Below are 23,291 nucleotides of genomic sequence, written 5' to 3' on the forward strand. Positions count from 1 at the left end.
ATAATAACGGGTTCTAGTGCCATTTTCAATCACCTCCACACTAAACAAACGGCGGACACCCCTGTTTTTTACATTCGAATGAACCAACTCGATCATTACCCAAATTTCGCTGACTCATCACAAGAGCCTTCTGGTTGACGGACTTGCCACGTTTTTGCCCAGCACCCACGCATCTATCTGGCCATTACATCTCTTTAACAAATCTCTATTATAAATACTCTACCATACATTTCCTTTTGAAAGCCACCATGGCCTCTCTCCTCTTTGACGACATAACCTTCCCAACCGAGCTCTACGACCCAACAACATACACCTTCTCCGACCCCATAAAAGACTACCTCCTCTTTGCCCCTCAAGTCATTACCCTCTACGAACGCAAAAACACCCCAACCTCCAATATGTCACAAAAAACGGGTACAGAGGGACCCAGTGTTGCGGAAACGGCTTTGAAAACCTCCGTACAGGTTTTTGGAGAGTTTGTTAAGTACCAGTTGAGGTCTTCTGAGTTTGATACTTTTACCGCGAGAAAGGCGGAGCGGGATTGGGAGGGTAGTAAGGAGAGTGTACGAGAGCGGGAACGAAGGCAAGAAGAGGAGCGGGAACGGGAACGGGAACGAGAACGAGAACGAGAACGAGAACGAGAACGAGAGAGGGAACGAAAACAGACACGAGAGAGGGAAAGAGAGAGTGAGATGGCAAAAGAGCGCGACCACGACCATGAACACGAAACAAACAGAACCCGCCCCCAACACCATACCAAACACCCAGAAAATAATCCAGAGAAACAAAAACACCATGCCTCTTCACTCGACACTCCACCCAAAACCCCACCCACATCCCATTCCACCGCACCCGAATCACCAACAACAACAACAACAACAACTTCCCTAATAACAACAACAACCCTCACCCTCCTCTCCCTAACAACCGCCTACGCAGCCTCCAAAACCCACTCCAAAGCAACATTCCTAAACTCCTTCCGAAGCCTCCATAAAGACCTAACAAACCATCTCACCAAAATCCGCACATGGATAAAAACACGACAAGACCTCTCACTCCCTATTCCAACATTTTTGTTACACGATGTGGAGAAAATACAATCATTGCATGACTTGGTGTCGAAATTGGATCAAGGAGGCCATGATTGGGCTTTGATGCCTGCTTATGTTGGTGCGTCTGTGTCGGCGGCTGTGGGTGCTGCTGCGTATGGTGGGATCCTAGCGGCTCAGGTGGGTCGGGTGGGAATCCTGGGGGTCCTTGTTGCGGCAATGTATGGGGCGGTCGTCAAGGGGAGGTTGGCGAGTGGAGTAGTGCGCTCGAGTTTGGGGGTCGTGGCTGATAAGGCTAGGCGGGTTTGCATGGCGTTGGAAGAGGGTGAAAAGGAGAGGGCAGAGTTGGTTCGAGGGGCTTTTGGGAGAGATATGGTTAACTTGGATGAAGTTCCATTGGAAGATGAGCGTGAGGAGCAATGGCAACGGCCAATAGGAAGAAAGACAAAGATACACAGTACTCCCACTCGTGGACATGAAAATGAATTCATTGCAGTATGAATTCATAATGTTATCAGTAACAGAATATGTATCTATATTCAAAAAAAAAAAAAAAGTTCAAAAGTAAACACTATAAATTTGAAAAAATGGCCAACTGGACGGTGAGAAACCCCGTCCCCAAAGACGACATGTATACACAACGTTAGCCGAAACACTATTCTTCATCCACAATTTCCACACACCAACGTCAAACAACAGGGACCCTCCACTTGTAATGTTCACAAGGAAAGGCAAGTTCTTTTCCACCCTCGTCTCGCCTTGCTCTGCGTCCTTTGAAGCTGACAAGTACAGGCTCAACTTCGTCACCACCTCCAGCCTCCTCAGCTGCAGCTGCCGCTGCCGCAGCTGACACCAAATTCGACACTATATTCACTCCGCATGATTCACAGAGCCCAACTTGGCTGCCATACACTTTCCTCGCACTGCTCAACAGTGTCCGACGAACCGTATTGGCGTCTTTGCCAGCTGGAAGGCCCAACAATTCTAATAGATCCCTACCGGCATTCAACCGCTGTAGGTGCTGGTGGAAGGCGTATGCAATCAAATCCGCCGAAAGACTAAGGAGTGAAGGCCCAATCCACGTCAAGGGATTTATTCCAGCTTCATCCGTTATCGCCTCGTCATGATTCGCCAAATCCAACATGGTGCCCAATACACCACCTTCCGTTCGCACTCCACCCGTGTCGCCGAATAGTCCATTTGACACGGGGGACAACAAACCGCTTGATGCAGACCCTGCTTCACAAGTCTTGACAGCCTGTGCAAGCTCCTTGACACTCCTAGCGAGTGCTCCTCGTCCTTCGTCAAGATACAATGTGCGGAAATCGTCCGGTACACCCTCACCGGCAGAAGCAAGGACCCACGCAACCTTCCCTGTCGTAGCCGACGTGATGACTGACTTTTGCCGCGTGACATCCAAGGACGCACTCCCCATGGCATAAAGAGTAGCAGCGGCCTGAGCCCGCAAGTTCATAATGCTATCCAACATCTGCCGACAGCCTTCCAATAGCTCGGTTAGTGATTCGTCGTTGAGTGTTTTTATATCCACAACGGGCATGTCGAGGGCCTTCAATAGTTTGTTGACAGGTTCCGGGTCCATGACCGGTATACCTGTTCCTTGATCGATGGGCTTCCCGACAGTCGCTGGTGGGAATAAGGGTCGGTCGGGATTCTCTTGACTTAGGCGGGTGAGTATAAACAGCGCTTGGCACAAAGTGAAATATACATGGGGGTAAAGGAACGGCGGAACGCCGCCACGTTTGTACGTCCCGGGAGGACCGGGAGCAAACGTGTTGGGTGGTACTGTTGGCGATGTTGATGTGTCGGGGGATGGATCACGGACGACCTTTGACAGGTAATATAGAGCCAGGTACGGCTGATGCAGCAAAACATACCCCACAGCTATTAAACCAAAAATAGATTTAATTGCGACGAACCTTTGTCAAACCAAACCCGAAAAATACTTACCCAGATTCGCATAAATAAGCATAGACCCAATCCAATCATTAGGACTCTTGAACACTTTTGCAACTTCATACAAGGCCAAAATGCCTTGATCAAACAATGGTTGCCCAATCACTTCCGGTGCGGTCTCATCCGGGCTTCCCGTTCCGATATTAATCGTCTCCAACCGCGGGGGACCCCAGTACCGTCTGCATTCTGCCAAATCCAGTGATCCATTACCGGATGTCTCCATACTCCGAATCCATTGCATCGAATTTAATGTTCGCCCTACTTCGATATACAGGCAGCCAAGATTGGCTTCCTCTTTGGCTTTACCCATAGTGTCCTGGATATTACGAAAGAGCTTGGCGGCACGGTCGTGATACTCCAATGCCAGCGGCAATCTTCCTTTGGCATAATATGATGTACCAACATTCGCCACGATGGCAGCTTCTGCTGCATATACTTCGGTCGGTATCGCCTGGGGATTGGATAGAGACGCTCGGCGAGTGGAGGTGGACGCCAGCAGACGAGCCGAATAAAAGGTGACGATTGACTCTGCCTGTGTGTGCGAGTTTAACGCTTCGTCATCCAGACCAAGCTGTTGATGACAGAGTCCCAAATGGGTCAAAGAGCGGGATTGGGCGAGCAGAGTTTGTCGATGCAAGTACGAGAGCTTGATTTTGGTCTTGGTGGACGGTCCAGCATCAAAAGATGATCGGCGATCATTTCCTGGCATCGATTCAGACGAACTCCCCGTCGACAATGAAGGAGCAGATGACGTCCTCTGCAGGTTTGGCAGGTTAAATCCCGGCGGCAGCGGATATTCTTCTAGGACCGCCTCCGCTAACCGCCGGCACATATCATGATACTGTATTGCTTCCTGATACTGTCCCAAGCAAAAATATCCGTTCCCAAGGTTCGTCGTCAACTGCAGAAACCACACTACGATGGGTGGGCCTTGTGAAGCATCCTGGGCAGGATCATTGAAAGACTTTGTTGAAGAAGTCCTTACTGATCCGCTAGGTTCATCAGGCTCCATATCGCTATCGATATCCGCGTGCCGCATCACCAGTTGTAACCACAAGGAATTGGATCTCCACGCAGCATCCTCTACATACTTTGTCGAAACGTCCCACGCATCACGAAGTTCGTTAAGGCTATCTTGCAATTTCCCTTGGCTCCGCAAAGCGCATCCAATGTTTGACAACGCCTTTGCCTCTCTCAGCAAATCCTTTTCCTTGACTGCCAATTCGCGCGCCTGCCGCCATTTTGACAATGCCTCCTCTATATTATACCTTGGTGCCGCATATGCCATACCGCCCTCATCCAGTAACGTGTCAATGTTGGGTCTCTGCACCGAGGTGTTCCGCATTGGTATCATGAATCCAGTGGATCTTGGCGGAATTACGGGCGCAGGTGCATACACTGATCCATCGGAGCCCTGTCGGGACAGACGCGATGCCTCTTCGTCGAGGGATGAAATCGAGGATGTCTCACTGAATGAATATCGCTGTGTTTCGCGGCGAGGTGGTATCTGCACATCTGCATCAGCGTGGAACGACACTGGACGGCGACCATATTCGTTTCCCGTGTTAAAGGAAGTGTACTGGGGTTCCGGAAACATTGCCGTCGGCTGTGCGTATGGAGATTCGAATGACTGCGGAGATGAAAGATAGGGCGACTGTGCTTGAGGTGGTGGATATGCACTCTGTTGCGGATATGGTGGATGTTGATATTGCTGCTCTGGGTATGACACTGCTGAATGGGGTAGAGGCATTTGCACTGAAGGTCGGGGAGGATATGGTGGGGCAGCTTGAGATGGAAGATTACGACGAGGCGGGGGCACAAACGACATTCGCTGTCCTGAAGCAGGAAATGCAGTCCCTCGATCTGGAAAGCCTTGCGCAGAAGCTCCCCGTGAGGGAATGCTGACAGTTGCCCCAGATGTTGTGCGGGGTGCAATCTGTACGGTAGGCGGGATACTGCCGACAGTTGCTGAACGATTGACGTCGACAGCAGGGGTCGGCGGTCCGGTGCTCACTGTACTGCCGCTGAGCACACCGGTTGAGCTGCCTCCACGAGGCAATCGTGCGGGGATATTTCTTCGCGGCGGAATGTACACGGTATTATTCTGTCGTGGTGGTGGTGCCGACATGTTTGATATTTCTTGCTCTGCCAGGGAAAAAAAGGCGCATTAAAACACATCCTAGTGGGAAGAACATTGAAGACCCAAAAAGGATTGCTTTCCAACTTGTATCCATTGCCAAATCCAGTGTCATCCACCCAACTCCCTCTTGCTTCATGCGCATATCAAAGTACCATAGCCGATCATCTTTCACCCACCTCAACACACTTGAGCACAGAATTTGAGCAAATACTGGTTCCCTCTTCAAGGCTCACTGCCTCCACTGATGTCTTATAGTGAATGTCGTTTATGATAGCAATCAGGCCTTCAGCCCAATACGCAACGGTCCACCGTCGCCGATACTCCCTACAGGAGTATTCACCAAAAGGGGGCACCCGACTTTACACTGGAGATAATAGGCCAAGGTTCGGCTGAATATGTAATGAGCAAAGGGGCCCAAGAAAAGCGCTCTAAAAGATGGAAGCATGAGAAATCTTGCTCTTGGCACCATCAACCGCTGTCCAGCCATGAAACAGCCGGCCTCAGCCGTTCATGACAGCATTTCCGCTCAGGCCATTCACACCCACAACCTACCAAGTAACGTTTCCAGTCCACTCACGTCGCTGATGGCCCACAGAAACCCATATGGCAAAAAAATCTCGACAGGTGTTCTTCCCGTACAGCCAACTTGGTCAAAAGCGCAACAGAGCCTCAATGTTCAATTTTACCCGTTTTGGAAGGTATCCGGATGGAAAATTTCGCTCTTTAAGACCCGATGAAGGCAGCGGGAGTCGAACCCGTCCCTGACATTGCGACTGTGGCGGTGGACTTTGCAGGTTGCATTGCATAATTTCCGGTGCTGACGTATTTGTCGCTAGTCACCACAGGCAGTCCAGTTGAAGGATTCATGCAGAGCTCATGGGAAATGACTATCTTTCTACAGTATATTATGGGCGATAATGGGCCATAACCCCCACAATCGGACTCGGGCACGCGACCACCACACAGATCTGTGTGACTATGGACTTTATGTTCACACTCGCTGAGGGCCAAAGTCTTTAGTCTGATGACGTGCATGGTGAAGGATGGCACAAGATATTACAGCCCTGGAATCACAAGAGGGTTTGACTGGATCCAGCAGGAAGAAGCCCTACTTAAAAGCAAGATATGTAGTTGTAGTTGTTGCCATCCGATACCCGGAGCGCAATGTACCTTGAGGAAAAGAATTAAATCCTAGAAAAAAACAAGGGCGAGAGAGAGTATGGAGCTCTTTAGCGCATCTCTGGACTCACGGTCCACAAGTGTATTATTCTACGTAAGTATGCACGTATGATACCAAATAAAGAGACAAGCCCGCCGCTTCATTTGGGTTCCCAAACACTTTTCTGTCACATACCTGGTTCCAAGAGGCCTTTCCAATCAGAGATAATCAGAGCTCCTTACAATGCACCCTGTTGGTTGCTGAGAACAATTCAACGGAACCCATTATGCAACTCGGGGATGCAGCCCTGTGTAAAGTGGAACCATCAACTTTTGTGACTTTGTGACAGATACAAGTACTGACACGAACAAAGATGCTGAGAATCGCCATCCAAGCGTGCATGCATGCCATATCACAAAGAGAGTGACATGCTATCCCCACAAAGCAATGACAATGGAACGTACCACATGCTGTGCCCATCAATGGTCTGGTCTGCTGTTGTCCCCTGCTCGGTTTATCCGGAGCTGAGGCGAAGTTGATTGGCGACTACAAAATGCCTTGCTTAAAAAAAAAGAATCCAAGGCGAACAACAATGTGTGAAACGAGTGACCCCCCGCCCAACTTTGATCGCCAAGCCTCCCGTCCGCCCACAAGATGCGCAAACCCATGAAACAACTAAGCACATGTGTAGATGTAATAAACGTCATGTATCCTAATATGGTAATAATCTATAAATCCTGACGTCATTCACTGAGCGGCGAGTGAAACAAAAAAAAAATGGCCATGGGTTGAAACACAGAGCCTTTTTGGATACCTTTTTTTACCATGGTCATCTGCTCTCCATTGGGCTTTGTTTTTTTTCCTTTTTATTTAAGTTATTTTCAACGAATTGTTTTCCCACTGTTTTTTTTTTTTTTTCCTTTGAGGGCCGTCGTCGTTTCGCCGTCGTTCGTTGTTGTCGATCGTTCTGGTGTTTTTTTGGGGTTGTGTTTCTTGCGTGTGTATCTACCCGGCATAATGAATCACCTCGAGCTACCTCCCTTGGCACATGTTGTTACGCATTCAAAGCCCATAGATCTGATTCAGAGAGACCAAAAGTTTTCGATATCTCCTTCTCTTCACCCACCACTCCTCCTCCCGCCCGCGATAGAAGGCCCTTTCTATCAACCGCCCGCCTCCCCACCGACTCCTGCACATGCCCTTCCACAGTTTAGACCACGAGATTTGAAAGAGTATGGAGATCGGTCCATCACGGACTCACATTTTGACCGCCGCATCCATCCGCCTGTACCACGATTGTTCCCGCCTCCCCCAGGGTCTCCGGCAGCTGTCGCTGCGGCAGGGTGCGGGTCGCGCGATACCCAATGCTCTATTGCCCCTCCGTTCCCGGTGCATATCAAAGTAGAAGACGATCGACAGTCGTTTTACTCGCCTCACTCTCGATCGTACCAAGACTCCCCTGTGCACGCGTCATCCCGCCAATCCATTCAACCTTCTCCTCCGCCTCCGCTGCCACCAAAATCCCACGCAACCTCTCCCGAAAGCTCACCAACTATAACAAAGATACCTCCAGTGACAACGACAACAACCAACGCGAGCGGTGACACCGTCATCGTTACAACTCATCACAATGGCACTACCAAACACTCCAAACTGTACCGATGCCCTTCACCAAACTGCTCCAAAATGTTTACAAGGCGCTACAACCTTCAGTCCCACATGCGATGTCATTCGGGGGAAAGACCATTTGTATGCAAATACTGCGGAACAACCTTTTCGCGTAAACATGATCTAAGACGGCATACCCGATCGCTACATAGCGAAGATCGACCACACCACTGTGGATTCTGCAGTCTGTCATTTGCAAGATCGGTATGTGATTTTTGTTTGAACGACGTTGTGAATAAATACTTAACCTATATTCTCAATTAACAGGATGCGCTCAAGCGACATTTAGCATCCGAGGCCAAACGATGTTCTTCACATCCTCCATACCCTCCGATACCAAACGCTACCGACTCCTCATCGCATCATGAGGAGGAAGATGAGGTTCCTATAAAGGAAGACAAAGGGGAAACTTTGTAATTGTCCCGAGAATCAGTTATGTTTACACACGTGGGGTTTTTTTGTACTCGTTTGTTTATAGCAGGATCCAAAATACTTTTGTGTATTTAACAGCGAAACACAGCTGTAGTGTTAGGGAGAATAAAACTCATTGTGAGAGTCCACACAGCTCACGAGGCGGAGAGTAACGCAACGTGCCAATAAAACTCTCAGGTATTGCGCCAAATGATATACAAACACACAAAAAATGCCTATTTACTGGGATTTTCCACACGATAATCCCGCCATCAATTCTCCATAACCTACGGCCTCTCATGCCAGCCTCCTCGATACAATTGGCGACATCCTAATCCTTCCCTCAATTTGTCTTCCCACCAATGGCATATCCCGCTTGGGACGCCATCGATCGAGTGTTTCCACCAATTCCATATCCAGTTGCATAACCCAATCCAGACGCCGCAACAGGCCTGCAGCTAGATACTTTTCCGCCAGACTGTAACATGATCGGCCGTACGGTCACAACCAAATTCTGATGTCCACCATACTGATGGTGCATCCAAGGACGTTCCGGTGGGTAATAGGGCACGTATGCACCGGTCACTATGACCATACCCGCCCCTCAATCCACCTCCAACAACCTCTTGTGTTTCATGCCGTGCAGGTTCATGTGAGGAGCCGTATAGGGCCGATGGGGTTCGGTCCGCATGCCACTCAATCGGCTGGGCGACGGACGCGTGTTGGAATTCGGCACGTTGGTTCGTATGTGGGCGGGGTTCTTCCACTGGAGGAGGGGGGACAGCGTACTTGACGGATCCTGGGCCTCCACTCAGAGCGTAAAAGTTGGGTCTGGATACAATGTTAACCACATGAAGCATGTCGCACGCATATTCAGACGACTCACTTTTCAATAACCTGTTCTTGCTTTGTACCTCGTTTGATCAGCACCTTTGTCGATAACGATGATGACCATGGAGCAGAACGAGGAACAGCTGCCGCTTCCGTCAGTGACGCAGCGAATAGCGCTAATGCAGCTACAATGTAACCATTTAGGGCAACCATGATAAACAGTGCCAGCCGTAATCGGCGGCTACGAGAATGATACTGTGAGGTACAGTAGTGAAAGGCTTGAATGATTTTAAAGGGTAGAGTGCACTCTCCAGATGAATATGCCTTTTAGCGATAGTTGGCTGTGAGCGTGCGAAAGTCCTGCCACAAGCCAACTCGGCTCAGCCTCGCCGAATCCAGTCAGTGGCTTAGGCAACGCTGAGTCAAATGATCATGTGATCCAGTCGAATCTTGCGAGACATGCGATAGGAAGAACAAAGTGTAAAGGAATGACAATTGTGAATGAGCATTGAAAGCCCTTAATGGTTTATAGTAGCTGCGCAGCACCTTTCCCACTTCAGTGTTGTTTTTGGAATAAAGGCGACGGATTGGGCGTCATTGTGCAAGCAACGTTGGTACCCTCTCCACAAAGTGGATATATCCTCCGCAAATGTGCACTATTCCGGCAGTTAGTCTTTACAGCTCGTTACACTTCAGACCACCAACTTACAAAAGTCGTTCCATCGTTCCGTCAAAGTATCTCGATGTTGGACAAAAGGGCGGGTGTTTGTTTACAGGTCAGGCCTCCGGCGATGCCAACCTCAAACCTAATCACCATCGCGGAAGTGCCCGAGTCTATAAATGGCGACCATCATCCAAGCAATAAGTGTTAAACACGCGAAAGCATCTTGCGTTGTTTACAGGTCAGGCCCCCGGCGACTATCAGTGCTATACGGTCGGTAGATATCGCGGGGGTTGCCAGAGACTGTAAACGGCGCATAAGAGTCCTTTCGGGTTTTGAGAGTACGGGTGAGGTGAGGATCTTTCAACCTCGCGCTCTTAAATAAACCTCTGGGGCAGTCAAACTCCGCTACGCGTCACACCCCTTCAAATGCCCACAGGGATGTCAATTATAAATTACGCAGGGATCTATGATATTAGAACGTAGAGGTAATTATATTGCGCGCTAGAATGTATTAATCTCTCAAGGCGGGAAGGAAATAATTACGGACCTGTGCAAGGAGACTGTAGGGAGCCAAGTCATCCAACATGAGTTCTGCCAAAGTGGCCACGATTTCCACCTGAAGACAAGCACGCGCCATGTTTAGAATAAGCGCAGCTCAATTCCAATTTGTCAAAATAAGTGGCTCGACTGGCAGGGGAAAACGAAAGCTGTTTAAAGAAATCTTTAATATTGTCGTCATGTCATCTCCACGCACCTGTCTTTGGCTTAAAGATTCGGGGATTGAGGGTTTAAATTGATGCGTTCAACCCTGGACTTGATGCCCAATAACAGGAAGGGTATTCACTCAGCATAAGCATCCATGGATTTATTCATGGGGATAGACTGATATTCATTATCGTCCCGAGTTTTGCATCTTTTAAGTTATTGGGGTCCAATCTAGGCTCAAACGTTCATATTCAGGTCTTTATCATTGTTTCAGGTCAATATTAACGCTATTGTTATTTATCTTTCTTTATTTTGTTTGTGGGGATGAAATCGGGATTCCGAGGCATGGTTAGCCACAATGTAGACTAAATATTTATTTTTCGATCATTATTTCCAATATGCCACCCAAGCGAGCTAGTAGATCCTATTGGACTGCGAGGCCGAAAGGCCGATGACATAGTAATTCCATTCGGACACATTGTATCTCTTTAAAGATTTACATTCGACTATTAATTTGTATTATTTTCAATATGCCTCTCTGTATGATATTCGAGCTACATGAGATCTAATTTGGACTACCGAAAGGCCTGCCCATATACTAATTTCAAAAAGTAACAGAAAGAGTAGGTTTCAGCGCAACAGAAAAATCCTACTCCAAAGTGCATGAGTTCCAAAACTTAATACTGTTAACATTGGTACAAGAAAGAAAAAAAGGATTAAAAGAATTTCTCTGACTCTAGCTATCTCAAAGCGCTCTCAAAGCGCCCCTTGATCAAACATTTTTTGGGCCAGACTCTCTCACAGATCTAGTATCCCTCATGGTCGGTGCCCTCGCCAAACCACCTTTCACACTTCTCTCCATTGCGTCCGTATATGTCCCACCCGATGTCAACCCTCTCGTACTGTGGGTGACAGATGAGTTGTGATTGGCGGAATGGCTTCCACCAGAAGTCACCGATCCCGTTCCCGTTCCCGTTCTTGGTCCAGAATTTTTGAGTTGCTGGACTTTTTGCAAGAGGAAGATAGAGTAGAGCAGGAAGGTGTATTGAAAGGGTAGGGACATGGTCGAGGCGTACGAGTACGTATAACCTAACCCGCCACTTCCACCGGATGACAGGTTGAAGATAATGGCGAGAGTCAGATCCCCTATTAATTGAATCGCTGCGGCTACTTTGGCTTGTGCTGCAAACGTTTGTACTTCGGATATCGTGAGGGTATCATAACTTCTTAACAGGGCAGTTTGACGGTAACAGAGGTGAAGAATCATGGCGGATAGAGTAACGTCCGTGGCACCGACCGTGACGAACCAAAATGTGTACGGTAAAATATACTTCATCCCTGCTCTCTCGATCCCCAACGACGCTCCAACGGCAAAACTTGCAATGGACCAAATGGCGAAAACGGCGCCAATGATGAGCAACGTCTTGACAAATCGCGGAGCCCAGACTCTTGATCTTCCCCATCCAATCAACAAAAACTCCACACGCACACCCTGAGCTAATCCAATCAGAGTACAACTCGAATAGTAAAACACTTTGGGAAAATGTCCAATATTGGGGTGTCCATTGAATTGGGAAAAGTTTGAGACGGTAATAAGGTCGAGCAACAAGCCCATTAGACAGATGATGGGACAGATGAACATGAGGTAATTGTACGTTGTCTTGCGGCGAGAGAGGAGAAACCGCCAACAAAAGACGAGGGCGGTTGTCATGATAAAGATTCCTGTCAGGATGAGTGCAATGTTTGCTGCTCGTAGGTTGACCCCTGTACATGCTGCTTGGGGTGTATCCCACGTACTAATGTGGCCCGTATAGGTGATGTTAACGACCGTTCCATTTTCGTCGTAAGTGTACTGGCAGTATGGGTCGTCGACGTTGTATATCACCATTCTCGTACGCTTATTATTCAAAGACTCAGAGTGTTGTCTCTATGGAGTGTCTTGACTAAACTTGACCAGCGGAAGGCTAAACAGGAACAGCCTAAGGCTATATATGCACTGCACACATTCGCTCTTCCACGCCGAGGGTAACCATTATATTTCATACCCCACTTGCAAGTAGACATTGCTAAAAATACCACATTTTGTTTGAATCTCATGGGATGTAACGACTGTGTGTTCTGTGTCGATATTTTTCCAGTGTTGCATTTTTCCAGGTGGTACACGCTGCCGCGGGGAATCGTTCCAATCACTCGCTATTGCGGGTATTTTTAGACTGTGTACAAAAAGAGGGGGATCCGTTCCTTTACCACGGGAACTCTTGCTATTATTCTTTTACAAACTGCATCGATTGTTTTAAATGCATGGGTTTTCTCGTTTGCGAGAGTCATGAATGCCCGCAGCAGCTGACTTGTGTCTTGTATATCCATCCCCATGAAATAAACGCAATCTTACTCAATTGGCATCACTGGAACTGTGCAAAATGGCCACTGTGCAACCCACGTTGATAAACATCAAGACTGAGCATACACAAATGAAACTCCTGTGCAACAAGATTACATATTAAAAAATTCCAACTAGCAAAATCATTTTACAAGATTTGCACCTGATTGAACTGTATAAAAAAAATGCTACCCTTCCTAACCGTGCAAGCGAGCAGTTCCCAGATTATTATGTTCCAAATACCCCAATTAACCCAATTTACACCATTATGCTCGCTGTTCGCTCCACTCCTACAAACTCTTCAAAAAACCCTTCATCACCTTTACTACTTGTCGTGCTTCGGACACTTTTCGCATCCGCTTCTACAACCCGTCCCATCATTTTGGCGCTCATAAGCACACTTAGCGGTACAGCACCTGTTGGGCTTTTCATGTCAGGCACAACAGTTGCAATCACTTCCGATAGTGGCGCAGGCGAAATCATTGACACGTTTGTTGCATTTTGCGCGGGTTTGGCAAGTTGAGGTTTGGCTGCAACCTTGTAGTCAAGACGTTCGGTGAACAAATGGCAGATTTGGGCGTGGAACTGGGGCATGACGTAAAACAGGAAACCAGCGACTGGAATAGTGAACCAGTCAAACAGGTTCCGCGGGTAACGTCGCTCGCTAGACAGTTGGGCACGCTTGCCAAGGTGTTGCACGCGGAGGTGAGCATGTGAAGATGCAATCTTTACATGGCCCATCGTTTCCCCGCTGAGGTCCGTTGCAGAGTCCACTCGTCGTGCTTCGCCAACCTTCAACGTCTGGGATTCACGCATCTGAGCCTCCTGCAAAGCCCATCGTTCGAAGCCAACCCACTGATGGTACTTTTCATAGTACCAGATCATGATCACGTTAGGAATAACAATCGTCATACGTGTCCAGAACGACACGTTCAAGGCAAGTTCGACGTAGGGGTGTACAGGATCACTGGAGAGGTATCCCCAGAAGAATGTGGCAACAGAGTACGAAAACGAGGAGCGGATGGGTAAGATCAACGCCGAAGTGACAATAAGGACAAACAAGTGACCCATCAAGATGTGGGACTCCAAGAGACGGTGAAGAAGCTCCATGATGACCAAGGGTTCATACTTGAGCTTTGGCGTCTCTTCCTTTCCGTATTTGTTAACGTTGGCATTCTTCAAGGGAATCGTTGCTTCGTACCCAGGAGCAATCATGCCCATCAGTGTACGACGCAAAGCATAACCAGTGTCGAGGGATCCCCACAAGTGACGCTTGGCCTGATCGTAACGAGCCTTCAGACCACTGACGTAGCCAGAGACTCCGGATCCAGTGCCCTCAACGTTACATTGAGAGGCAGGAGAGAAGATAGACTTGACAATCACGCGTCCTTCTGTGGCAAAGAAACACTTGAGGTACATGTGCATGTCCTCTCCAATGGCTTCTGGCCCAGCATCCCAAAAGTTGACAGCGAGAGCGAGATCCATCGAGACAGAATATGCAGAACAGGGGATTTTGACAGAAGAGGATGGGTAAAGGTTGGAAATGACGCCAATAGACCAGAACATGTCGGTGACACGGACAAAAACGGGAACATTCTTGGAGTTGCTGGAAAATATGGAATGGTACGTCAGCACCGAGCGGCAACAGGGCGCTGTTAAAAATCAACTTACCGATCAAACACAGTGCATGGAGCAAACATCATGATCCTGCGTTGTTCAGGGGAAGCAGTAGTGTAGTGGAAGGTAACCGCACTGAAATAATCTTCAGCAAAGCAGGTATCGGCATCCATAACTGTGATGATCTCGTGCTCGTGACGACCGGCAAGGCCACCACCGCTGCGAAGCGCCATTTGGGACGCAGCCCAAGCAACGTTACTGGATTTACCACGGATTTCACCAGGACGACCAAGAGGGTGAACAGTGTAAGTGATTTCGTAGAAGGAATCGGCGTACATCTTCATGAGTGTTTGGGCCTTTTCCACGCTGCCCTTTTCGCTCTCCTCCATTGCCAAACAGATCTTGTACTGGGAGACGGCCCGAGTGTGACTAGCAAGCACATCAAGCGTCTCACAAAGGGTATCCATCTCTTCCTTGTAGTTGGGCAAGATGACAACGTGGATCACCTGTTCGAAGGGGAGGTCGTGACGAGTGTCGTTTCCGTCCACAGTTCCAGTCTCCTGGCAATACTTTTGAAGCCAGTCCGTGATCGAGTACAGTTTCGCATTTGTGTAAGCGATATACATTCCGTAGGCTGAACGCGCATTATTCACCAAAAATGCAAGATGGAGGGCAAAGTAGTACAGCCCAAAGAGCACAGGCGCGTACACGGGACCTAGGAAGGCGAATGGGAGCATGCAAAGCAACCATAGTCCAGGTAACCGCTGGAAGATTGGCTTCCAAGGGACTTGTGCGAGGTATTGTCGCAGAGCCTCCATATCGTTGAATCAGTAAATAAAATCTAACAGGTTATGTACAAGTCTATGTATGCCTAACAGACGTAAGAGGATGAGCTGTTTGAAAAAAGGATGTGAAAGCAAGTACAGGTAACTTACCGGGTGCCAATGGGCGTCCGAACTAGAAACGAATCTATGTAAAGACCTGACCAAAAGAACACAAAAGACGTTAGATAGTGTCTCTTGTGACGGCAACGTTGTTGGCAGGGGTGCTGTGAGCTGGGTTCCCAATGATCCCACGCAAGTAGGTTCCAATGGGCTGGGTTGGGCAGGATCGCTGGCTGCCGGGGCTCGAGGAGAATGTACAAGAGAGCAAAAGCACCGAGGCAGATTGACGTTTGGGAACGTTGCAGATTCGCAGCAGATATACAAGCACTATGTACAGAGGCGAAAAGGCAAAGAGGGGGCGCATATGCCAACGCCGATAGGAACACAAGGGGCCAGGTCGAGGCGGCCCGAGTAAGCTCTTGCTGCGGGCCAGGAAATCCGTGGACGGTTTGCGCGCCCAAAGTTGATGATATCCGAGACCCTCGTGCAAAAAATACAGTTTCACAACCGTCCGTCGCGGCGTATCCAAAAATAGTAGCTCGCCGTTTAAATGCTCTGCGGCGAGAATTTGGATGCACCTTTCAAGCCAGCAACAAGTACAAGAGTTGCAAGGAGCTCGCGACGGCCTTGATTGTCTTTGAGGGGTGGTTCTTGGCGGACGAGGGGGGAAGGGTAAGAGAAAACCGCCAAGCACCCAACTCGGAAGGGGCCGTTGAGAAGGCACAGCCGCATCGGGGGGCCGATCATTTTTTTTGGCAATGGAACACGATTGGAACCTCACATTGGATCCGGTTGGTGCCCGCCAAAAGTATCCAGTGACGTCATGTGCCAAATGGAGCGCGTGGGGTTGCGTTCAAACCGAGGGAGCCAGCAATCAAGCGATCCAGCCAACAACCATGGAACCATATTGACCGTGGGAAAAAGCAAGAGACATTGTTGCAATCGCGCCCATCAACGCACAAGCCAATGGGAGAAAAGTCCGTTTTTCACAACCAGTTTATGGCATCTGACAAAGCTGCTTTTTTTTTTCCCACGACCAGGATCGACAGATCACACACACTTTCATCTGCTTGTTTTGCACAGTGCCCATATGGTTGTTATGTCACAAAAGTACTCACTGATAGTACAAAACACAATCTCCGGCCAGCGGAGTGTAGTTTGATGAGAAAGCGTATCGTCAACTTGAGAAAGCTTACAGACCCGCACGCAAGATGAGCGGAAGTATAGAGGGAATGAGGTACGGTGAGAGTCCGGGATCCGCTTTTCCCCCAAGTAAGTCTGTCCGCCGTTCTAAAGGAATACGCGGATCAACTCGTTTGAGGTGAGACGCGAATGCTTGATCGTTGCGGAGTTGGGTGAGAGAAGGGGGGGAGTTCACCGCACGATTGCTCTTTGAATTGGGGGGGAGGGGAAAAGCGAGAAGCAAATCGAGGTGAAGAAAGAAGAGGGGATCTTGCTGTTCCCAAATCCTTTTATTCTGCCCTTGGCGTTCTTGTCCATTTTGTCTACCACCAGCCTGCCGTTTTTTTTTTTCTTCTTCCGGCAGGCGAGCTCATCCGTTGTGTTTGTATCCACAACCATTCGCAGTGGCATTTTTGACTTGTCTTTTGAGACAAACAGGAGGTATTTCCATTTTAGGATGTGCAGCGGCCAACTAGTTTGTGGCTCTTTTTTTGCCGGCACACGTTTAAAAATTGAAAGTTTTGTTTTTTTTGCGCGTTCGTTGCATGCAACACAAGGGAAAAGGGAGCTCTCTAAAAGAACATTAGAAAAGTGGGGGCAATCGACTTTCGCTTATGTTATCTGGTTCATCTGCTCGGGGCGCACTGCCACGTTCTTTTGAACTATTGAAATACATGGAGCACAGTGTCAGGATGGAAATGAAGCAGATCGTGCCCTCAGCAGTACACACACACACGCAAGTGCAATACGAAATGGACAGGGAACACCAAGATGGATCAGCAGACGGGAAGGTCCCCCGGCTGGTGAACTTTTTGTCACCGCCCAGATGGTCTGGGTGATATCGTCCCGCCCCATACGCCAAAAATATGAGAATTCGTGCCGCTTGTTGTTCTTGAGCCGCTCTTCCCAAAACACAATCGTAACCCCCCCTTCGTTTTGATTTTCCCACAAACGAACGCGGCTGTCCCAAGTTGATGGCACAGTCATATCAGAAACAATTTAGCTAAATATGGGTATATGGACATTACACCAAACGCAGCGGGCGAGGATCTCCCCATTTGCCAACCCGCCACCACCAACGAACGAACTACGGCGGCGGGAAAAGTGCGTTGTTTTGCAGTCGGTTTACTTCAAGTCCTCGCTGGAACACCGCGCCCTCTCCCTATTCGATACCTCATAGTACCCAGATATCTCATTGCTTTTTCTTCTTGCTCAACAATCTGGACACTTTTGTTGATCGTCCCTCCCCCCAATTGACTTTACACATATTCTCATTGTCATACTTTTAGCTATCGTGGATTTCCACCATGGCTGCTGAACATGAAGAACGGGAACTGGAAGTGGCTGAAACACAAGTGCATCACGGAGATGGCAGTCCTTTGGTGAGTTGTAGAGATGTCAATGGTCGGTGGGAAAAAAGTCTGCCAAAAGAGGAGAGTAGATGTCGAGGCTGTGGGCATTTGAACGTTGGCGATAGTCGCGATTACCTTGGGATTGTTTGCTCCATTGTGGAACCTGTGTCCTAATGCACAAAGATCTGTAGGTTGAAATTGTCCCATTGCCAGCAGAATCAGGCAACGATGAGTCTGCTGAAAGCAAAGATCAGTCTTCTGCCCGGCACGTCGTGGAGGAACAAGAGAACGCAGTAGAAAAAGGGACCTCGGAGACAGTGAATATTGAGACTGGCAATGAAGAGCCATACCCTTCAGATTCAATTCCAGTGGCGACTGACGATATTGTCCACGAATATGATTTGATCAACAGTGTGGTGCTCACCGACCGCACCGAACACGTCGAATCAAATCTGGACTTCGTGACAACGAAGGAGAATATTCGAACTGACGATGAGACCGTCCCTGCCGATGCTCTTGTGGACGATCGGGATTCCTCCGGCGAGCCACACCCAAAAGTCATGAGCGATACGAACGTTGACGATCGTACTGTGGATATGGCTGGGTCGGTGAATAGTGTTTTTACAGACCGCGTACATGAATACGAGGTTGTTGACACCCCAGAACTCGGCGGTACACCCGATCTTGTTGAGGCTGTTTCAAAGTCACCATCGCCAGTTTGTGTTGGTGAGCTAAAGTCGCATCAGACTGGACCCAGCACGTCTCCTGATGTACATGCTGCTGCCGACATTCTCGAGGAATTCATTGCCGGCACTCCAACTGAGAACCTCAACGAACTTCTCGAAGGCTTAGCTGAGAACACGAAATCTACGAAATCTACCGAACACGTTGATCCAGTCCCAGATGCCAACGTCATTCAGGAGAGAGATTTACATATCCAACCAGAAGAGAACCCCACCAGCATCCCAGTTGAGCGGTCGTCGGAAGTTGAGGATATCACGCCTTCTGCAGTCGTTGCGTCCGTTGAAGAGATTACAATGGATGGTAGCGATCCTGCATATGCGGACATCACTGCGCTCCCGCTGGTTAGCAATGTGCTTTCCGAAGGTAACACAGTGGATCTAACTGAATCTGTAACCGAGGTCAAGCAAGATATTGCAGATGATGTCCCAGCGGATTCTTCCGCAAATGGCGAGACATTGGCCGATGTTATCAATGTCGTTGAAATTGAAAACAAGTCTCAAAGCTCCGAAGGAGCGATAGCCGGAGAACCTGCTGTAGGAGATCCACCTGTTGCTAGCGCAGCGGAGGAACAGTCTTCTGACACTTTCCAGATCAAAGACACACCTGTGGAACAGGAAGACCATACTGGCAATAAACAATCTTTTGAAAAGATTGTGGCTACAGAGGAACCCAAGACGAATGCCATCGAGGTACCTCGGGCAGAAATTCAGGAGGAAGTCAAAGAAGAGCCCAAGCCACAGTCTCAGAAAGAAGAACCCAAAGAAGATCAGAAACCCGTACAGGAACCTATAACCTCCCCCGTTATTCATCCTACCCCTCCTCAAACTCCTCCGCCAAAGCCTGCCCATCTCTTTTCCGACTACCGTCGCGTGTCAAGGAGCTTGGAGCGCCTTGTCTCTGCCGCTTCATCCCCAGCACCGTCTCCGATAGCTCGTACAGCTGCACACGGTGAAGTCCTGCCAGTATCCGCAATAACTGCCGCAGTGCGCGCTACAAACCCTATTTTGGATGAGCTTCTCTACTCTTTGAACCTGATACAGAACAATGACGAATCACTGGTGGATTTGGACTTGACAGACTGCCCCGTGTTCCGGATTGTGCATGGAACTGCTTTGGCTGGCGGTCTTTTGAAGAATACCCATTTGAAGAAGGTGGCGTTGAAGGGTGTTGGGTTCCAAACCCAGAATGCAATTGAGCTTGCTGAAGCGTTGAAGCACAATACGACACTTGAGGTGCTTGATTTGTCAAATAACCAGATTGCGCCTGCTGGGGTAATGTTCTGTCTTTTTCGAAATGGGCAATGGAAAACAGATTATGGACTGCGATACTGATCGATTTATCATGATAGATCAAAGCTCTGGCCGAAATGCTCCAAGAGAATCAAGGGTTGAAGGAACTACGATTGTCACAACAAGTCAGTACCCGACAGTATCGTTTATTGTGTATCGCACTGGACTGATAGTCATCGTGTTGTCTTCTATAGCGCGCCCCAGCCGGAACAGACGCCGAACAAAGCCTCGCCCGAGCATTGGCCAAGAACGAAACCCTCACACGGCTCAGTTTGCAAATCCGTGATGTAGCCTCTCGCAACGCAATTGACCGAAGCATAACGAGGAACAAGGAAATCGGTTGGTACTCGTGTATTGTCCGTTTTGGTAAAAGACAAAGTTACTGATCTCTTGTATGCAGCTCGGAAAAAGCGCTGGGCAGCTCAACAAGCATAGTAAGTTTTGCGCATCCATGGGCGAAGGGCGACGGGTTCGGTTCTACTTGGGATGGATTGCATTATGTGATCGGCTAGAATCATGTAGAACATCTGTATGCATATAGGTATCATTTGTTTTAGCGAATTTTTTGCATAGTTTGGCTGTGACGGCGAGTGGCCTGGAGACAAAAATAGGATTGTATCATTTGTTGCAGCTTTTTTTGCATACTTCGCAACCCGGCCTTTATCAACTTTGTGACATGTTGTATCAGGCCGATAGTGAATCTTGATCATCTGCTAAACGTCCTCCATGAAACACAATCACAGTCTTTGACGAGCTTACGGTTCGTGTGCCGGTGACAAGGTCCCCTGTAGGTCTTTCACGGATGCTTCCCCAAACCCATAGACGTCACGTCAAAGTCTCAATGAGCACCATCGCCAACCCAGTTGGCGTCAACAAGGAACTGTAACATCCGCAGCAGCCAGCGCAAAGACATTACCAAAGGACCACGGACCGCGACCGCAGTCATGGCAAAGCTGACATATATACCAACCTATAATTTTGTTGCGCATCTTTGCGATGACGATAAATGTGAATCTCGTTCCCGCAGTTGTCCGTTGAAACAAAATATCTGAGGGTTAGACTGCGTGGCTAACTGAACCTATACTGTCCATATCCGTCCTTTTTGGCGACAACGAAAACGTGATTGCACCGGATTCAAGCACTCCTCACTATCAGACCCTTGCGCAAAAATGGAAGGAGCAGCAGTTTGTGCGGGTAGCCCGCTTACCATCATCGACCGTACAAACCCGAGAAGAATAGAAATACTTCTTGCACACCCAAAATGTGAACAGGGCCTTAGAGTTGTGCTGTTGCACATCCAACAGTGCAAGCAAAAGATTATACAGCTCTACACTTTATCCTGCTGAAGTGAGAAAATTATCGCACAGGTCTGGCCAAAGTGTTGTATTGTCCAAGCTCTATGTCTATGATCAAGACATGGAGCAAGGTACGCTGTCCTGACTTCTCATTTCGGTGCTCAGGAGTTTGCACGTCAGTTTACCAGAGTCCAGCCATTGGATCGTCGAGAGTGCCTTTTTCATCTCCTCAACCTTACCTCAAATCCAGAGACATAGAACACCTCTACATATAGAAATTGAAGAGCCCAAGCCGGGTCCACATAGATCAACAGCCTTGAGTGAGTTGGAGACCACTGGGTATGTCAAGCCCACCTACTATATTGGATTCCTTCATCAATAAGCATACAGTGCATTATGATACCTACCTTATGCAAACGCTAAATATCGGCTGCCTTGAATCCGTAGCTCTTTCATATCATCCAAACGGTATCAATGCTGCTATTGCTTCGCAAAAAATGTATTCCTTTGAGTTGTTAGCGGGAGCAGCACTTCAGCTTATCATGAACAGTCCCCGAGGCGTCCAACCGCCTATGTTGTTGAGCGTGAGCTTGACTAGTATTATGAATGCCGACACAGGGAGAGAGAGCATTTCTGGTGTACCAAAAGAACGCCTTATCAGGAGCTCTAGGAAGTGGGGAACACCGCGCTGCCTCCTCTATTGCATGGAATTGGTTCCATGCAATACTTTGGTACATACAGCATACCAGCCAGGTGAAACTGCCGATTCGTTGACACGTTATGCCTACGCATAAGGTGCGCCCATGATCCAACAGCAATGGTCCCTCTCTAACTGTGTTTTCGGATCAAAGGACATTGTACTTGTTGGAAGGAGCATCCGAGAAGATCGCTTGAGTTACTAAATCTCGTATTCCCGTCGTCTATATGAGCAGGCAGAGATATGGCGCGAGTTTGACCAGCATTATGGAAACTGATACAGAGAGAGAGAGAGCACTTTCTGATGCACCAAAAGAACGCCTCTTCAGGGGTTCTAGGATGTGGGGAAACCTCGCTGCATCCTCTATACATGGAACCAATTCCATGTATACTGGCGCCCCAGCATACCAGCCAGCACAAGCCTAGCGGGCACCGCGGACCGAGCTTGACACGTTATGCACATGCATAAGGTGCGCCCACTCCAACAGCAATGGTCTCTCTCTCCCTGTGTGAGTATCGGATCCAGGGATACTGAAGCAAACCCCCGCCTTACCGGTCAACTCAACAGCGAGGAACGATGGCGACAAGAGAAAGTGGGCGACGCGCGGTGGGTAAAGAGATTTGAGGTATGACTACATGCAGAGAAACAGCGTGAGTTTGACCAGTATTACGTATACTGACACAGAGCGAGAGAGAGAGCATTCTCTGGTGCACCAAAAGAACGCCTTATCAGGGGCTCTAGGAAGTGGGGAACACCGCGCTGCAACCTCTATTGGATGGAATTGGTTCCATGCAATACTTTGGTACCTCCAGAATACCGGCCAGCACAATGCTAGCGGGCAGCCGCCGACTGAGCACGAACAGGGCAATCTGGAACTGCCGAGTTCGCTTGACACGTTATGCATATGCATAAGGCGCGCCCAAAATCAAACAGCAATGGTCTCTCTCTCTCTGTGTGTGTTTGTATCGGATCCAAGCATACTGAAGCAAACCCCGCCTTACCGGTCAACTCATACAGCGAAGGGACGATGGCGCGGTAGGTAAAGAGATTTGAGGTATGACTACATGCAGAAAAAAACAGCGTGAGTTTGACCAGTATCAATGCGCACGGTGAGAGAGAGAGAGCACATCTCTTGAATTACAGAAGAACCGCCTTTTCAGGGGGCCTAGGATGTGGGGAGGTTCACCGCGAGTGCATCCTGTATCCACGGAACGAATTCCATGGATACTCTGCGACCAGAGAACACCGGC

General features: G+C 48.7%; 7 protein-coding genes across 7 annotated transcripts; 3 read left to right on the forward strand and 4 right to left on the reverse strand.

The window, feature by feature from the left end:
- The first annotated feature begins 158 nt into the window (after window positions 1-158).
- SPPG_07611 (uncharacterized protein) lies at window positions 159-1,614 on the forward strand. The gene has a single exon (XM_016755776.1). It carries the CDS (start codon window positions 249-251, stop codon window positions 1,548-1,550), a length of 1,302 nt encoding a protein of 433 aa, XP_016605264.1. The 5' UTR covers window positions 159-248; the 3' UTR covers window positions 1,551-1,614.
- SPPG_07612 (uncharacterized protein) lies at window positions 1,595-5,797 on the reverse strand. Its single transcript, XM_016755777.1, has 4 exons — window positions 5,716-5,797; window positions 5,340-5,591; window positions 3,018-5,168; window positions 1,595-2,951 (listed from the first exon to the last, which is right to left on the reverse strand). The coding sequence occupies exons 3-4, from the start codon at window positions 5,149-5,151 to the stop codon at window positions 1,738-1,740; spliced, it is 3,348 nt and encodes a 1,115-aa protein (XP_016605265.1). The 5' UTR covers window positions 5,152-5,168; window positions 5,340-5,591; window positions 5,716-5,797; the 3' UTR covers window positions 1,595-1,737.
- Window positions 5,798-7,206: 1,409 nt separating this feature from the next.
- Window positions 7,207-8,830, forward strand: SPPG_07613 (uncharacterized protein). Its single transcript, XM_016755778.1, has 2 exons — window positions 7,207-8,194; window positions 8,258-8,830. Exons 1-2 carry the CDS (start codon window positions 7,340-7,342, stop codon window positions 8,405-8,407), a joined length of 1,005 nt encoding a protein of 334 aa, XP_016605266.1. The 5' UTR covers window positions 7,207-7,339; the 3' UTR covers window positions 8,408-8,830.
- Window positions 8,453-9,497, reverse strand: SPPG_07614 (uncharacterized protein). The gene is made up of 2 exons (XM_016755779.1): window positions 9,288-9,497; window positions 8,453-9,232 (listed from the first exon to the last, which is right to left on the reverse strand). Exons 1-2 carry the CDS (start codon window positions 9,443-9,445, stop codon window positions 8,860-8,862), a joined length of 531 nt encoding a protein of 176 aa, XP_016605267.1. The 5' UTR covers window positions 9,446-9,497; the 3' UTR covers window positions 8,453-8,859.
- Window positions 9,498-11,089: 1,592 nt separating this feature from the next.
- Window positions 11,090-12,849, reverse strand: SPPG_07615 (uncharacterized protein). Its single transcript, XM_016755780.1, has one exon. It carries the CDS (start codon window positions 12,487-12,489, stop codon window positions 11,374-11,376), a length of 1,116 nt encoding a protein of 371 aa, XP_016605268.1. The 5' UTR covers window positions 12,490-12,849; the 3' UTR covers window positions 11,090-11,373.
- Window positions 12,850-13,079: 230 nt separating this feature from the next.
- Window positions 13,080-17,044, reverse strand: SPPG_07616 (uncharacterized protein). Its single transcript, XM_016755781.1, has 3 exons — window positions 15,534-17,044; window positions 14,653-15,469; window positions 13,080-14,587 (listed from the first exon to the last, which is right to left on the reverse strand). The coding sequence occupies exons 2-3, from the start codon at window positions 15,414-15,416 to the stop codon at window positions 13,240-13,242; spliced, it is 2,112 nt and encodes a 703-aa protein (XP_016605269.1). The 5' UTR covers window positions 15,417-15,469; window positions 15,534-17,044; the 3' UTR covers window positions 13,080-13,239.
- A 681-nt stretch (window positions 17,045-17,725) lies between these two features.
- SPPG_07617 (uncharacterized protein) lies at window positions 17,726-20,681 on the forward strand. The gene is made up of 5 exons (XM_016755782.1): window positions 17,726-18,046; window positions 18,208-20,031; window positions 20,109-20,174; window positions 20,244-20,388; window positions 20,450-20,681. Exons 1-5 carry the CDS (start codon window positions 17,972-17,974, stop codon window positions 20,482-20,484), a joined length of 2,145 nt encoding a protein of 714 aa, XP_016605270.1. The 5' UTR covers window positions 17,726-17,971; the 3' UTR covers window positions 20,485-20,681.
- The last annotated feature ends 2,610 nt before the right edge of the window (window positions 20,682-23,291 follow it).

This window comes from Spizellomyces punctatus, assembly GCF_000182565.1.
Source record: "Spizellomyces punctatus DAOM BR117 chromosome Unknown supercont1.16, whole genome shotgun sequence".
NCBI lineage: Eukaryota > Fungi > Chytridiomycota > Chytridiomycetes > Spizellomycetales > Spizellomycetaceae > Spizellomyces > Spizellomyces punctatus.